The sequence below is a fragment of the Phaseolus vulgaris genome, chromosome 2, assembly GCF_051622355.1.
Source record: "Phaseolus vulgaris cultivar YP4 chromosome 2, ASM5162235v1, whole genome shotgun sequence".
Taxonomy (NCBI): domain Eukaryota; kingdom Viridiplantae; phylum Streptophyta; class Magnoliopsida; order Fabales; family Fabaceae; genus Phaseolus; species Phaseolus vulgaris.
This window is the reverse complement of record NC_143499.1, coordinates 48,789,064-48,807,079: the sequence shown is the minus strand read 5'-3', so window position 1 is coordinate 48,807,079 and position 18,016 is coordinate 48,789,064. Positions and strand designations below refer to the sequence as shown.

Genomic DNA, 18,016 nt, shown 5'->3' with positions numbered 1-18,016 from the left:
TTTTTTAATATAATATGTTTTTTAAGTGTGGTTGGTCATTTTAATGAATGGATACAGAACTTTGAATGCTATAACTCCTATTTTATTTTAAACTGATGGTGTTTAGGTCCTATGCTACGTTTATACATAAACTAGCACATTTTCTATTTTTTTCTGTGATGGATACAAATCCTCAAAAGTGTCACCAACATGACTAAAATCAAACTATTACATACCAATGAAATATTTACACGGTGCTGTCAAATAGTGAAAGTACAATATGAAATCAAATTTGGGCTTTGGGCTTTGTGCTTTGTACTTTACTTCCACAGTTTTGGAGGCTTAAGGTTGCCTATACTGATGCTTTTCTTAATACCTGAAATCAATTTTGTGAAAGAAACTAGAAAAGTTCAATGAGCATAGATTTTAAGAAGAGTGCTAACATAACGATCAAGTGGAGATTTCAACTTTACGTTACATACCTGATGATGATTTCTTCACTGGTTCCTTTACTGGGGGGGTGGTGGTGGTGGAGGCTGTGTTTGATGAAGTTCGGCTTAATTTCCTCATCGCTTGAACAGTTCTGCGAATTCCTTTGGATCTGCATAAAAAGAAACGAATCATATACACACTAATTTAGTATGACTATCTAGGTAGTATAGATAATGACATGGATACTGATACGATATGTACAACACATAAAGATACGTATAGTCTTTAAATGTAAAACATGAGAACACGAATCTATATATTATATAATTATGAATAAGTTTGAGTTTTTTAGAAAATTAATGTATTTTTCTTTTTAAAATTGCATTAGAAATATGTTAGAATTGTTAGAAAAACAACAAATATTTTTAGAATGAAGTGTTCTACGAGTGTTGATGACCGATACGTTACGGACACACCATTTAATAGGCATGTCAAGTGTCATAGATGACTACTAAATGATGCAGGTGGTATTCTGTAAATGCATCAATTTCTTTTCTAACAGGAAGATTTAGTAACTGTTTAGCAGGAATGTAATAGAATAAGCACTACTCACCTCTTATCTGTTGGTTTTGGGATTTCAGAGAGACTGGAATTTTCAGAACCATCAGTTTCTGTCCCTGCAGCAAATCCACTGTCAGAAAAATCACTTGATCTTCCATCAAAATCAGAATCTGTAAGAAGTCCTGTAGTTTCTGGAGTTGCAACAACACTCTTTCCCATGTCTCCCCCATATTTTTCAGATTGATGGATGTACTGGAATTCATTTTGGTGTAAATCAATTGGTTGCTGGTTAGCATGTTCGAAGAGCATGCTACTTCTACTTCGTGGGATTAGATTTCGCTTAGCACTGCTACTACCAGCTAAACTTTTGAGTTGAAGCTTCTCAATCTCCTCATCTTTTGCCAAAATAGTGCTCTTTAATTGAGACACCTAGAAAGTCAAGCAATGAAGAGAATGATTACTTACTTATCTGTTCTGTAAGCAACTAATGTTTATTCTGGTTCATTCAAAAAGCTGAAAACAGTCATGCCAACATAATCAATTTGGTAGAGAAAAGGTAAAATACCTGCTCAATCATTTCTCTGACATCTTTTCCTTCTTTGCTACTTCGTGCAGCTCCTAATTCAACTCCAGAAACCCTCTCAGCAAACTTTAAAGTGCTGGAAGTTTCAGAATATGAACTTACATCTGAATTGATTTGGACCATCATGAGCGTCTTTGCTTGACCACCTATGGGGTGCAAGATTCAAAGATCAAAAGAAAGTCTACATTGAAAAGATTCAAGGCATGTGACATTGATAAATTATGAATGAAGATTTACCAAGAGAAGTTTGTAGAAGTTGAGTAAGCTTGCTGTTTCTGTATGGTATATGGGAGCTCTTTTGAGAAAGGGCAAAAATAACATCTCCAAGAGCAGATAGTGATTTGTTTATATGCTGTGCTTCCTTGAGCCTATCTCCAGTTACTTCAGAACGATCTACTCTTTCACTTCCTGCCAAATCTACCAAATGAAGATTACCAACCATAGTACAACCAGTCTTCAAGTCCTTCCCGGTAACATGAACTGAGACAACACTGTGTACATAAGTTTACATGATGTCATCACAATGGAAATCTTTCATTTCAATGTTAAAAAAGTAAGGTTAAAAAAAATGGTGCAACCTGTGAGAACGGCTACTTCTTTCATTCATAGCAGTTGCACCAATGGCTCTATTTTTAAGTCCAATTTCCATTAGCTTAATAACATCTGAAGGTAATTTCACAGGGAACAAGCTAGCATCTGGGACTGCTAAGCCATTTGGTCGAGATTGAGTCAATATCCCAAGTGTGTGCATTTAAGGAAATCAGAGATACAAAAAGTAGAAAAAGAAAAAAATCCATGCAAAGAATGACATGTTCAAAGTTATTGAAAAAAGGATATTTTTTTGGAGAACCATCTGATATTAACAAGTCACGGACTTGCTCGTTATATATCTCAACCATTTGAACCCCAATCTCATACTCTACCAAATTTTCTCTACTCTTGGAAATCTTGAAGAGGTCATTTAGAGCTCGATAGTTAACACCAATAGTCTCGCTTGTTGCCCCATTTGGACCAGTCTGAGAAAAGTTGGCATCTTATAGATTAAAGAATTCCTTCAATAGCATCATGTATGAGTTAAAAATCAATATATCCAGAAGGTTCATACCATTGTATAAGTTTTCCCTGAACCAGTTTGGCCATAAGCAAATATACACACATCGTACCCATCTAGAACTGATCTAGTAAAGTCTTGGATGTCATAGTATACCTCCGCTGCATCATTCAGATTAATATCATTACTACAACACTAGAATGTTAACAAAAATAGAGAAGGGAAAAACTGTAACAAAAAAGTAATCATAAAAAATGGTGCATTTATATTATTAAACCTTGAGTTGCAGCAGAGCTGAAAACCCTGTTGAATTTAAATGATCGAATGGCATCTTTTCCTTCTTTGGATGGATTTGCCACGACCAAATCATTTTCACCAACGTGTTCAACAATAGACTCTTTTTCCATTTTTCCTGAAACAGATGGTCGAATTCGACAATATACTCTGATATTTCCTGTATCATAAAAAAAGTGTGAGTTCATAGTACACTTACACATCAAAAACCCAGTAGAAAGATACAAATAATGCCACCTTTTAGTTCTTGAATCTCATTGAACATTTTTTTATTTTCAGCAATAACAACCTGGTAGTTCTCAGCTGCATGTAGAAGTGGTTTAAGTTTTATACCTGAAGATGATTTACAATCAAATGGTCAGAGTTATCTTCAAAGAAGGAAAGAGGGAACACTAGAGTAACATTCTAATAACAAGGCCTACCTAATTGATCCCACTCCCCTGCATAAACCGTTTGCTCTTTCATTACCCTTTGCTTAGTGGATTCCAAAGATAACTTCATTTTCTGGATGATAGCAAATTCAGTACAAAATTGTAATGTTTGACATCACCAAGATAACATTGACATTAACACATTTGTAAGTGTACCTGTAAGGAACTGAATTGAAATGTTATGACAGTCAGAAATCGGTTCATTTTCATGTTCCACTTCTGATCTTTTGAATCAGAAGAAACCTCAAGCTCCTGAACCTTATTTCTTAATTCTTCCAGTTGATGCTCATATTCTTCACACTTTTGTTCCAATTCTTCTTTGGCATCCTTTTCCAATTGGGAGCGCTGTACTTCATATGCTATTTTAGTTGTTTCTAGCTCTTCCTTCAAAGCTGAAATTTCTAAATTTTGGTGCTCCTGTTCTTTCATCAACCTAGCAATTTGCTCATCATCTTCTGTCTTTACCTCTTCTTGAAACTTTTCAACCTGCATTTAAGGGTAAAAGAGTTCATAAAAATACAAATAAAATGAAAGTAATTTATCTAAGTATAAAACTTGAATTTTTTAAAATTTTCTATTAAAAAATTAGAGTTTTATCTCAAAATCCTTGTGATAAAAGTTAGCATGGGTTATCAAAGTGAAACTTCAATACTGTTTAGAGAACATCACAACATATGTCTAAGAAATTACATCTAAATTTGTCTCTTAACTAAAACCTCTTGGTCTTTCTTGTCTTGTCCCTCTAAATGTACCAATATATGTTTTTCGTGTAAAGTAAGAAACCAAGACCTTATTTTGTAATTCTTCCAATTGGTATTCATATTCTTCTGCCTTTTGTGTCCATTCTGCCTTGGCACCTTTTGCTTCTTCTTCCAGTTGTGAGAATTGTGCTTCATATGTTCTTTTGGCCGTTTCCAGTTCTCTCTTCAAAGCTGCAATTTCCAAATTTTTGTCCTCCTGTTCTTTCATCAACCTAACTATTTCATCTTTCATACTTTCAGCCTGTATTGAAGGTCCAAAGATCTCAAAATACAAATAGTATGAAAATAATTTATCAAAGGGTAAAACTTAAATGCAGTTCTTTAGATGGTTTTAGTGTAGTTTTCCAACATTAATTAGAATATTATCTCTTCTCAAGACTACAAGTAATAAAAGTTTCACAGTACAAGTTACCAAGCTGAAAATTTAATTTTGAATTTCTGAATAAAGAACAACACCATAAGCATGTGTGAAACAGTATTTGAGTTTTGTCTTATAACTAAAACTTCTTGGTTTTGTCCTGATTTCTCTGATAGTGTAGCAAGCAATACATTGCTTATCGAGCAAAGAAAGAAACTTTACCTTATTTTTTAATTCTTCTATTTGTTGTTTATATTCATGAACCATATGTGTCAGTTCTGCTTTAGCACCCTTAGCTTCTTCTTCCAACTGTTCGAATTGTACTACATGTCTTCTTTTGGCCGTTTCCAGTTCTATCTTCAAAGCTGAAATTTCCATTTTTTTGCTCTTCTGCTCTTTTATCAACCTAACAACTTCTTTCTCATCTACCCTCTTTTCTTCCTCTTTGACCCACTTACCCTTCATCGAAGGAACGAAGAGCCCAAAATCCAAATAACAAAAAAATAATTTAATCAAAAGTGTATGAATATGTTGTTTATTGTGCAAAGCATGAAACAGTTACCATCAACTGCTGAAATATGTAGAACACTCATACCAATATGATAAATTTGAAGATATAAAATTGATCTAGTTCTAGATTCTCATAGAATGACAACTCAAAACTATCTGTGATACCTCACTCTCATCTTTAGTTTCGGATGCAAGTGTCTCGAGTACTCTTATTCTCGACTGGTATTTTTCTTCCCGAGCCTTGAAAAGATTGTTTTGCTGAAGTAACAGAACAAGAAAGTGATTTGAAGAAAATGACTGAGAAATCAAAACTAAGAAACTAACTAACCAGCATCTGAAAATAATGTAATGAATGTGACATACAGTTCGTAAATGTTCTGCTTGAGTTGACATGCGCCGTTCAATCTCTTGCGAAACCTTTCTCAATAAGCAAGCCACACGCTGAGAAACAAAGATAATAAACCATGTTTATGAAACTGTAAGCAGTATATTTGTTTGTAGTGCAAACCAATTGCATTGATTGTAGACATGTAAACCAATTGCATGGATTATATACATGTAGTTTAATGAATGACTTTATGTAACACCAAACCAAAGTCTCCAAGGCCATACATGAGGTATTTCCCCATTTCTTCTCTCAACACTTTCTTCAAGAATACCATTCACAACACTCAGAAGCGACTGAGTGGGAGCATTCTGCAACATTAGACTCTGAAAAATATCAGTCATGTCTCAAACAGAAAAACCGTGTTCATTATAAATATGCACTTAAGTTCATATGGAAGTAGACTTTAAGAACTTACATCTATACTGTTAGAATTCATCATTTCTGATATGTTTTCAGCTGGAAGATCTGCGTAACTCCCTGGTTTCAGTTGAAACACCTCATGGAAATTATGTCCAACGTAGTGTATTAATGAGGCTGATGGCTCTGCCGAATAAACATATGAGTAAAACTTACTACTTAAACACGGAGAACACAATCTATTTGGAAACTGGTGATGATAAAAAAGTATAGACAAGTAGCATTTTAGCAAGAAATTTCAAGGAAATTGTCTCCATACAAAAGTTAAGATTTAACTTTAGGACAAATGTAATGTACAAGTTCGTAAGTTCTCTTGACACTGTTTCTCTAGTTCAAATCAGCATTTCATCTCAGTAACTAGTAATTGATTACTGCCACAAAATGTCAATTTTGAATGGAGAGAGTTCCAACACTTTATGTAATAATTTTATCCTTAGCTTTTTAATGGTACAAACTCAGGGCCTAAATTTTGCAGTTAAGGAAATTCAAGATACAGGTAACTTTTCTTGATTGTTAACATAACCATGGCACCATGTTCAGATAGTGATAAAAAGCTTGTGTTGGAATTATTTGTATAAGGATTGGGACACCTTTGAAGTGTCTCATTTTATTTTATTTATTCTTTGTTGATGAAAAAAAACACATTATACTTAAACAAAAAACAGAGTCCGAGTTTAAATTCACCGGACCCGCCATAACTGGGGTACTCATAACACGCTGAAACTTTGACGCAACTGGAATCTTCTTCTGCTCCCGACCGAATGATTGAGAACAATGATAATGAAATGGTGAATTCACACGAGGGCTCATTGTGATGGAATGAGTAACAGAAGTATTATTATCTACCAAAGCATTCTGCAAACTTTTTTCTCTGAGTGTTAAAAGACCATCCACAACAGCTTTCATAGACCCCTACACATGAACCAAGCTCATGAGAAATTCATGCATCAAAACAAACCAATGCTATACATAGGGATATACTGAGAATTTAATCATAAGTTATAATTCCATCATAAGGAATTTACTGTCATATTCAATTGTGATAAGTGAGATTTGGAAACACATAAATAATGTCATTTTTAAGTGACAAGATATATCTAGGGATATTTTGTCATCAGATGACACAATAAGTTTGTATCAAAATTAAGTTCATATATGCATGACACAAAGTAGACCTCACCTTTTCTATGTCTGATATTTCAATCCGGGGCAATTCCATTGCATCTAAAACTTTCAGAAACGATTTAACATTTTCTGATTGTGATGGCAGAACATTATCAGGTTCACTAACCTACACAAGATAATCCAAACTAAAAGATATATCTCAAATCAAAGTTGCAAATTACGAGTTATTTAAAAGGTTAAGAAGTGTTACCACATTCACAATACCAGGTCGTAGCTTGTTCAGTATCTGGCACAAAACAGTACCATTGCTCAAGCATGCTCTTAACTCACCATCCGTGACATTTGTTGGGAATTTCATTGAAGGAACAAGGCTAGTTAACCACTGAACCAAAAGCAATCGATTTTTGGCTGCAAATATTCAAATTGAAGGAAGAGATCACCACATGAATGAATGAACACAACATGCAAATTGGCAATAGGTGTGGTAAGGAGCTAAGTAAGTCCTATTCCATTACCTTCCATCTCAACATTGAACGATTGAAAATTCCCATTTTCATTGGAACTATCAATTGGGCTGCCCAATTCTGTAGCTTCTGATGGGAAATTCATCACTATGTTCCTGGAGGGACAAAAAGCCTTCACATTTCCACGGAGACATGTTTCAATGAAACCCCCATTTTATCAATTCATTATAGAAAAAACTCAAAGCCTGAAATCAATACCCAATCCAACCCAAAAAGTAAAAGTTAGCATCAAGGTGGTCTGATCAAATTACACAAATACAATGCAATGTACAAAAATCATGATTCCAATTCCATTCACTAGTTAAAACCATTTGCTCCCTTCTGAACAGAGAAAGGCACAATCTTTGCATGCACTCTGTTCCTGACAGACAAAAAAAAGTCCTATGGAGGAAGTCTTGAAAAGGGTCCCAAGATTGTATTCCAAATTTTACATATTTTCAAAATAACGTTCCAAGAATATAAAGAATACCAAGAATAATGTTCAATCCATGCATAATGGTTTTCAGAACCCTCTAAATTCTAACAGAAGTCAAACATTCCCATTTGAAATGATCCAGATTGTTGACCCTTCAAGAATGGAAAAATTTGTAAAACTGCGAAATGACAAAATAAAAGAAGGAACAACAAAGAAGAAGGAAGAAGAAGGTGAAAAGTTAGAAAAGTAGATTATTGATGCATTGAAACCGATAATACATCAAATATGGTTCTTGATATTGAATAAGAGGAGACTGAGAGAGAGAGAGAGAAATTCATTGGATAAATTTAATTTTGAATAAATGATAATTATTAATGTTTAATTAAAAAAAATGATGTGATGAGTGCTGGTAATGTATGTTTGTTTAGAAGTGAAAAAAAAGAGATGTTAGGAGCGTTCCTAGAAAGAAGGAGTAACACTCTATGAATCACCATGGATCATGCATGGATTTGCACGTGCATCAACACGTGCTTAACTAGGTTCTCCCTGTAAATTTTCTCATAGGATTATTATTTCTAAACTCTGTACTTACATAAATCTATTTTTTTTTATCAAACTTAGTATAAAAAATATACAAAAGGGATAGTATCTTTGGAAGAGGACTTTAAAAATAAGGCCATGCTTACAAAACCATGACTTCTTTATATAGATAATTTCTTTTCAATTGTCTTTAATATATCATTCCTGTTTTTATTTATTTTTATTTGTAATGAAGTTGTATTTCAAAATAACTACTTGACTTTTCTGAAATTTTATTTACTTTTTGAATTTGTGTTTTTATCTTATACAAACATATTATTTTATTTTGAACTATTTTATCATAATTTCATTAATGAATTAAAATTTAAATATTATCATATACTTTTAAATATTCATATTTATATTTTTAGTAAATAAAATTCACATAAACTAATATCAAAATAAAGAAGTGATTTAAATCAAAATGTAAAGAACATAAAAGAGTTTAAAAAGTAAAAACAATTAAAATAATTTTAATTTTAATTCATAAATCAAATTATTGAAAGCATCTCAATAAAAAAATTGTTTATATAAATATTTAGAGAGTGTTAAAAATTTAAAATTTCATTAATCAAACTATTAAAAATATTTTAAATTAAAAAATATTATGATATTACAATATTCCTATAAAAAAAATTATTAAATAAAATTAATTTTAAAAAAAATATAATTAGTTAGTATATTAACAAAGTAAGATATTATTTTATAAACTAAAAAATTATTGATATCAAAATTAGTTTTTATTATTAATAAAAATTTATAAATTAATTTATAAATTGGTATTTAATATTAACTATAAATTATTTTATATTAAAAAACTACTATAGAGTATAAAATAGTTTAGGTAAAACACCTTTTTATTGGTATGTAGGCTTAACAAATTATAAGTTTGTCAGTTTTTTCTTTCATTCTTACAATTTTTTTTCTTGCACTCCTATAATTTTGTAAATCTTAAAATGGGGATATGAGAGTGTGCAACGGATTCATCAATCCGGAAGTGAATTATATTGCTTTTTAAATGAGGGGTGTTTCGGAAACAAAGTGTGCATAAATTATTGATTTCTAGATTGCTGAATCCGGAAGCCTAATTTTTATTATGGATTGGTAGATCCGAAATGATTTTTTCCAGTAATGGATTTCTGAATCCGAAATGCATACTTTGAATTATGGATTGAAAAATACGGAATGCATATTTTTTAACACTACCATTCGTGTACTACTGGAAGCACCAATCCGAGAAACACCTAGGCACTAATCCAGGAGATTATTGGACGTGCCAATCCGAAATTTTATCGGAAGCGCCAATTCGAGAATTTACTGGATTTTATAATCCAGAATGCAAAAAAAAATAAATGTGCAGTTTTTATATAGGGACAATTTTATCTTTGCACAACATTGTGGGTACAGAAAGAAAAATTTGGGGGTGCAGAAAGAAACTGCCTTATATGTTATATGGGACAAACACCAAAATAGTGAATTCGCGCTGTCCTTCTATACTAAACTCGTACGACTTGTCTCGAATGATCAGATGAATTTGAGGAAGTGAAAAAGAATGAAAATTAGAAGAAAAATAGTGAAAACTATTATTTTGTATGAGGAAAAGCCAGTAGTAAATGAAGAAAAAATGAAAAAAAAAATTGCCACTAATTTAATTGATTTTATTGATAAAAAAAATTAATTGATAAATTTGTAAGATTATTACTTTGATCTTCGTGTTTAAAATAAATTTATAATGAATGATGATAAGTTATTTATAGCTATGTGTATTTTTTTAAATCTGCCAATACATCTAGAAATTTAGAAAGAAGATTTTCATAAAATAAAATATTTTTTATATTATTATTATTATATTAAAAAAATATTATTATTTTTAATATTATTTATGATTTTATATTTATTTTTATATAGTATTAGTTTTTATGAATTTTTTTATTACTATTACTATTTTTCATATTTATTATTAATATTATTAATCTAGTATTATTATTATATAAATGTATTTATGCTATTATTATTATTATTATTTATTTAAAGTATTATTATTTTGTTATTATATAATATTAAGTTTCATAATTATAATCGATTATGCTACCGATCCATAATCGAAGTCTTTTATTTCAAGTTCGCTTTTGTTTTACCTAGTGCATGTATCAAATTACATGTTTTAATTAAGGGCATTTGAGTCATTTGCACATTGTTCATTTCATTTTTTGGGCTAATCTTCATTTGAATAGTAATCACCAAAAATCAAACATCATTTTAAGTTCAATCCACTCTATCACCCTCCTATACAGGAGAAGGAAAACCATCTTCTTGTTAACTCTATATTAAGATTCCTTAGGTAATAAAGGAAAAACCATTTGGTGGCAGAGAAAAGGTATGAACTTTTAGTACTTTAGTAAAGGGAAAGGCATGAACTTAAAATTGCTAGCCAAATTGAACTGAGTACTCGTGAATGAGCAAAGATATGAAAAGTGGAGGAAAAAATAGTAGGAAATTCCTCTCAAATTTGGAAAGGATGATGCAATGGATGATGCCAAAAGCTACTCCTATTAGGCAAACTAGTTGCAGAAAGGGGACCCAGAAAATGCAAAGTAATTCATAGAGAAAAGTGAGGGACCAAGTAGTGTGAATCATGAGCAGGACCTTATAAATTGAGACATGATGATGATTATATGTCCTGTGCTTACCCATTTGCCTTGTGTTTCTGTCCTGTGCCACTACCTTTTTCAAGTTTCTCTTGTTTCACTTTCACTAAATCTGGTCCAGTAACCACAATTTTTTGGACCACTCCTTGCTCATTTGGGATACAACAAAACTTGTATTCACTCTCTGTCATCTACTGCGCTTATGTAGCTCTTGAGTTATCACAAAGACAATTCACAACTTATATATATCACTTATAATTCTGTGTACTCGTAGACGCAAGTAGACGCATCATGATCTGTGTATCCTCAATAAATTGTCCTTGCACGAGGTCACTACTCATGATGATGTGGTTGTTGATATTATTTCAATTCCACACATAAAGCAAGGATCCATGGTGAAAATACAACAGATAGTAAACTATACAAAAATTGCATTTCATGTGATATCTTACTTGTACCTTTGTCCATAACACTTCAACAAAAGTGTTTATTATGTTAACCAAAGATTAAATTAGATGCAAATTACTTGTAGAGTCGTCTGGCTAGTATGGTCCAAGTGTTATGAGTGGCTAGAGTGGCTTTGACGGAAAATTACGAGTCAAAAGCACATCTTTAAAGTTTTAATAGTAGTAGGATGAATTGTATTGAAATTTTTATGGTCATGGGTAAATTTCAAAGACTGCAGGATAAGTTTTTCGTACTCTGATTGGTGTTTTAAGCCTTTGATTTGTATGAAATCGGTTAGAAAGTGATAGATGTATTTTTCTGAAAACTGGGATTCTGTACGGTAGTCATTTTTGTTCGTATGATGTGTTTGTAAGAATCTTCGTTGAATGGTTTAAGGATTAAACTTTAAGCTATTATGAGAAATATGATAGATGGAGATAAAAGATAAGTTTTGAGAGTATTTGATTTGAAAGAAATAAAAGAAAAAAATAAAATAGAGAAAAATATAAAAGTCAATTGTTGTGCTGGAAAGCAATTACTTTAAAAAAAAACCATTATTACATGTTTTCGGGGTATTAAACCACCACCACCAACACCTAAAGGTGATGTCTAAATTTGTTATATATATAGAAACATCTTCATCTCCTTATGGTGCTGTTTAGTAAAGAAATAAGAAGGTATGAGACTACATTTTTTATTTGTATCTCGCTCTAACAAACACATCCCATTTTTCATTTTGTTTTCTCTCCCTCTATCCTATTTTCACTTCATTTCTTTATTACCAAATATACCTTTTACCCTTCTTAAGATGAGACATTTATGATTAACCGTTGTATAAGTTAATTCCGTGGTTTGATTAATGTGAAGAGATAATATGAGATCAGCACATTCTTATATAGAGAAGTTCCACAATTTATTACAGAAATTCTAATTGTACCAGTTTTATACAACTTGTATTGCAAAGAAAGAGAAGAGGAGGGAAATGGAGGAGAAAAGGCATGGTAATTGTATAGAAATAGAGAGAAAAGAGTGTGTTTTATAAATTGTTGTATATTCTCTTGTATATAACATGGTGAATGAAAGAAAATACATCTTCTTAACTTGATCCCCATAATCTTCTACCTGTTAGAGTTAAGCCATAGCTGGATTTAATTGATTTAAAAGGTAGGGCTAGTGCTAAAAACATATTAATTGCAATGAAGTTCAGATATATTCATACAGTTTTAATGGTGGAGTGATTGATTATACAAATTTTTTCTCTGACACTGATTAAGGTTTCATCTTGGATTGCTTCAAAAATATCGTTAATGAATTTCTCATTCTCTTCCTAAAACAAGGAACCGTAGTGACATTAAACATTATCGTTAATAAGCAACCTAAAATACCAACTAGGTAATAACAGCATCGGCATTGAATAATTTAATGATTGAATTTCTAATATGAAACAACAAAAAGGCTTCCAAAATTGGATTACCCAAGTTTGCTGAGAAGGAACATCATCAATTAGTATTAAATTACTAATTACTAAACATGCTGGAGATAATATATATAGACAGAAATATCCCAAGCAACAATTCCAGTAAATTAACACTGCTCAGTAATATTATTACTAGTTTAATATAATTCAGGCTATATATATATATAGCCAAAGCAAGTATTGATCCAAATTTGCAGAAATAGCAAAGATGGATCCGTTAACTTAGAGAGGTCATTGGTAAGCAGGAAAAGCATTGACTCCAACAAAGCATGTTCTCTTCACAAAACGACCTTTCATTCTTGGCCTTTTCTCTGCGTTCAACTTTCTTACTTCATATCTAATTTTCTTTGCAAACAAACGAGTCCTTCTCTTCTCTCTGTACCTCGACACTCTTGCTTCTCTTCCACCGTCTAGGTGACCCCTTAAGCTTCTTACTTCCCCATCTACACCACTCAGACCCTGAAAATAAAAATCAATCACATCTCAGTCATAGATATCATACATGCAAGATATATAAAGAGCACATTTGCTAGCATTACTCAAAGAGATGAAAAAAATGTTTAGTTTTTGTATTGGTCCGTACTGTACAACTAAGATCCTGACTCGACGCTCTGTCTAAACGGATTGACATAAACTGATTGACATGACCAAAATCATTACGTCTAAATATGATCAAACACTAGGTAGTGCACTCTTAAACATGATCTAACTCCCTAATCTGACCAATAACAAAAGACTCATATAAATATGCACAAATTCCAAGAATTAGGTACGTCATCATCAACCAGTACTACTTGAACGCCAGAATACATTTTGCAGGTAGCATCCGAGTTCCGAACTAGTAAGGAAGAGGAGCGGAGGAACGAGCGTAAGAAGTTCATCAGGAAAGAAGGAGCAAAGTAGATCGACCAAGAAATAGCTCAAATTATTCTCTTGATTCCAACTTTGTTCGAGAAGAGTTTTCATTTGAGAATTCGTTTAGAAAACAATTGAAAAACCTCTTATTTGGTTTTCAATTTTGTCATGAAATTCAATTTTAAAAAAAGAACAAAAGGTCTTACAAACTCAGTTTTCAAAATAACATTAATTCAAACTTAATTTTTCGAATTTTAATCTAAACATACACTCGTAATTATTAGAAAAAGAGGAAGTTAAGAAGTAGTAGTGGTAATACCAAGCAGAAGTCATAGCCGGAGTTGAACTTAGGTGGGTTTGAAGTTGTCCAGGGAGAAGAACCTTGGGTAGACCATGCACTTATAACCTCATCGTAGTTAAGTCTCAAAAATATGTCTCTCTTTGTTCCTTCTTCTTCACCAACACCACCATCACTCGCCACCACACATGCCTTCTCTTCCCCTGCATCTGACAGCACAGACTCAATGCTATTCCAATGAAGAGTATCATCATTGCTCATGTCAAAAACTGACTCCAGATAACACGCTACATCACCATCAATATCCTCTTCATCCTTAACCTTCGCCATTGCACCCTGAACTCCCCCTCCCACACACGCACTTCTTTCATCGTCTTCTTTAACAAGCAGGTTTTCAACATCAGCAGCAAACTCAGCGAAATCCATGTCGGAAAAACTGTCCAAGTCATCCGTTCTCACATCGTAATTGTCGAATACGGGCACACGACATAGCATCTGTTCCTCCGTCTCATCATTATCCACAACCACAGTTTCTTGTTCTTCCCCTCCCAGCTCCGGAACCAGGGGAAGAACACTGCCGTTGTTGAAGAGAACTTCTTCTTTGAGACGTTGTTGCAGTGCAGAGTGCTTGCTGTTGTTGTTGTGACGTGGGGTTCTTGCCTTGCGTGTGAATCCACTGTGCCATGCGTGCGTGGTGGTGGCTACCTTAGAGGATGCAGTTTGAAGGCGAACCCTTTCGTGTCTGCTAGCTAACTGGTTGGCGGAGTGAACCAAAGTGTCGCAGCCATGGCAGAGAAAAGCATCATCAGCTGCACAGAACCATCTTGCTCTTCTGCTTATGCAGCTATCGCAGGCTCGTGCTGTCTTGGCTCCCAAGGCACCTGCGTCTTTCATGTCTCTCATCGTACAAAACCTTTGCTACTTTTTTGTTTGTTAAGTTTGAAATGCTAGTAACAATGGAATATTGAGGTGCTTTTCATATATTTATTTGCTCAGAATCAGATAGCAAAATGCTTCAATTATTGTTAGTGTGTGTTGAGACTTGACAGCGTGGTGTGGCAGAGTGGGGTCTGTCTTTTTTCATTTTGTCTGAGGTATTTCTAGAAAAAAAAATCTAGTCTTTTAGTATAGAAGGATTTAAGAGACTAATTCTTTCTAATAAATATTCCTATATATATGCAAACTTAAAGATTAAACTTCTCATCAAATGCTTAAAAGACAAATTATCTATTAAATGATACATTGAGAACTTTCACTAGTATATTGACAACTTGCACTATGAAATGATAAAAATATAATTTCTTCATGAATCACAGATTGTATATTCTATCAGGTTTTGAATGTATCTGTACTGTTATCTTCTGTTAACCATGTTACATCAAACTTTCTCCTACTCAATAGGGTGCTCTCTCTCTATCTCTCTCTCTGCCCATGCACTTTTGGTAATTTACTAGTGGGGGGTTTTGGACCTACCATCTGGCCTCATCCCAGTGTTTATTGGCTGGAGATTTGATGTTCATCTTGCTCTCTGAATCCCCATTGGTTACCTTTCTGATTATGGGATTTCTCATGGACCCATTTGGTTTTGGGTCTACTACACTACTGGGGTTAGTGTTGGCTGTCTATTATAAAATTTGATTGCGACCCTTTTGTTCTGTTGCTTTTATAATTCAATAATTTCTTGTAGAACATTAAATTTCCAATTTGTGGTCCCCCACCTGGAGGTTGCTTTCTCCTCACCAGAGGTTGCCTTCTACCCATCTCTTGTCTTTGTCACACTGCATTCACAACCATTAGAGAAGCTCAGTGGTGCCTGAATAATTTATCTGTCATTCTGGTTACTGCTTTTTGTACTAACTTTTAGTTTTAGAACTTGTTACTTCTGCCTAAGAAAATCCAAACCATAAATTAAAGCATGGTTTGTAAAATTTTTATCAAATTTGTAACAAGGAATTTTGTAAAGCATGGAAGACCTTTTTTCAGCATCAAACCCAATAATTTTACTTTGTCTGGTCTAATAATTTTTGTGTGTACTTGAAATGTAAACATTAATCTTCCAGATAGGAAGGGAAATTACTGTATATAGCCTGATCCCACCAGTAGAGAAACGGATATCTTACCTACCAATTTCAAATTTAATCGATGGTTAGATCAATCATATTATCAATTTTAGGAGCAGTCTCGGATGAGGAAGTTATCTTTTTAACTTAGATTATGCATGAAAGGCCAATTTTGATGTAACAGATATCTGAACCAAGGAGTGTTGACAATTTAAGAATCAGTCCAAAGAACAGTTCACCATAGAATTTTATATACTTCTTTAGGGCCAGTAAATTTTCTTTATACCAAGACCATAAATTACAACCAATTCAATATTAATTATAGAATTGTTCCAAAATGAAGTTAGAATCAAGAGGACGATTGAATACTACTCATTCGGTAGGTTTATACCTCATTCCTTTCACTTGGATAAATTTTTGTTACTCTCGCTCTCTCACTCCTCCTCCTTGCTCTGCGGATTCGGTCTCAAAAGGTACCCCAAGTTCAAGTTAGACTTCGGCACTTGACACTCAGTATTTAGGATTAGATGATTGTGCATCTAATCCCTTGGATCTATGCTAATTTTATACAATTGTTGTGGGTCTATTGTCCTTAATGAGCCTGATAAAAGGTAATTAACAAACGTTGGGTCATTAATCAGTTTTGTTGTTGGCATGTCGGTTGGTCCAAATTCTGATCTGAACCAGGTGTCGAGTCCGAGTCTCAATCGTACGGACCATATCGGTACAAAAGTGGACTAGTTTTCTCGCAATGACAAATCATGGTTCACATTCCAATTTTAAGCATACTTTGACATTCACGTTCACCTACACTCTATTCTATCATGTAATTAACTGGGGAAAGTGGGGGGACAGAAGCATGTATACAGAACAAACTTTATGTTGAACAATATATAATAACGCGTGTTTGTGGATAAAAGGCTAAAATATCGAGGAATATCAGTATAATGTTCAATGGGTGATTGCGGTTTTTTAAAAGCTTCATAATTGATGGAACAATGGCAGAAAGTTATTTTATGGCACATGTTTTCATTCAACGACAACATGAATGCAACTGATCGATCAGATATTATTGCTATAGAATTGGGGGAAAGGTGCCCGTGCAAAAACATGTTGCTGCTAATTGGTAAAAATAGCCATCACCCAGATGATAACGTTTTATTTGCTTATCAATATCAGCGTTGTTCCCTTGGAATTGGAACTTTCTTTTACTTGCTTTACAATCCATGATCTGAATTACTACTGCTTACTTATCTTGCCATCTATTCTTTTTATGGTAAGGAACCCTCAAAATGAAAAATGTGTACTTTCAACAAAATTCGGAAATGGAGTATTGTTCAGAATCTCTTAAACCAAGTTATTTGTGAAGGTTTTTCAATAGACAGTAATGCTTCTTAATTACCTCCCAAATATTACTTCGAATAAGTATAAATTTGCAAAAACTTCCGCTTCAGAAATTTTACCTATGATATGTAGCTTTTAACAAAGGATATTATAAAATATAAAAAAAAAAATAAACAAAAGAGTAAAAAAAAAGTAAAGGATATGAAAATGAATATTTCTTATATTATTCATTCATTAAAATTAAAATAAACAATCTGAATATATACCATTGACCGTAAACTCATTCTGAGTCCAAAATGAATCAATCAATAAATAACAAAATTATAACAGATAAAGATAAAATAAAAGTTATTCACCTTTATGAAGAGAAACCGTTAAGAATTAAAAAAGACACAATTAATATTAGATTTTTTTATAACTTATATTCATATTTTTATATCTTTTAATAATGGATATTAATATTGAGAAATGACAAATTG

The 18,016-nt window shown here is 32.9% G+C and overlaps 2 protein-coding genes across 2 annotated transcripts; both read right to left on the bottom strand.

The window, feature by feature from the left end:
- Nucleotides 1–119: 119 nt before the first annotated feature.
- On the bottom strand, nt 120–7,585 carry LOC137812904 (kinesin-like protein KIN-14P). Its single transcript, XM_090299220.1, is given in 23 exon segments — nt 120–355; nt 462–580; nt 1,025–1,401; nt 1,538–1,701; nt 1,793–2,046; nt 2,134–2,298; nt 2,393–2,571; nt 2,661–2,767; nt 2,884–3,060; nt 3,138–3,233; nt 3,323–3,404; nt 3,488–3,817; nt 4,121–4,333; nt 4,673–4,909; nt 5,126–5,218; nt 5,324–5,401; nt 5,573–5,656; nt 5,764–5,891; nt 6,455–6,677; nt 6,946–7,056; nt 7,141–7,298; nt 7,406–7,490; nt 7,492–7,585. Coding segments are annotated over 23 exon segments (3,573 nt in total). The 5' UTR covers nt 7,549–7,585; the 3' UTR covers nt 120–299.
- A 5,392-nt stretch (nt 7,586–12,977) lies between these two features.
- On the bottom strand, nt 12,978–15,277 carry LOC137812909 (zinc finger protein CONSTANS-LIKE 16). Its single transcript, XM_068615161.2, has 2 exons — nt 14,155–15,277; nt 12,978–13,439 (listed from the first exon to the last, which is right to left on the bottom strand). Exons 1-2 carry the CDS (start codon nt 15,034–15,036, stop codon nt 13,212–13,214), a joined length of 1,110 nt encoding a protein of 369 aa, XP_068471262.1. The 5' UTR covers nt 15,037–15,277; the 3' UTR covers nt 12,978–13,211.
- Nucleotides 15,278–18,016: the final 2,739 nt, after the last annotated feature.

Excerpts from the sequence above, each read along its gene's own strand:
- LOC137812909 (XM_068615161.2), bottom strand. The coding sequence starts at position 15,036 with ATGAGAGACATGAAAGACGCAGGTGCCTTGGGAGCCAAGACAGCACGA. Across the intron at positions 13,440-14,154 it reads CCGGCTATGACTTCTGCTTG|GGTCTGAGTGGTGTAGATGG; the intron begins GTATTACCACTA and ends TTTTATTTTCAG.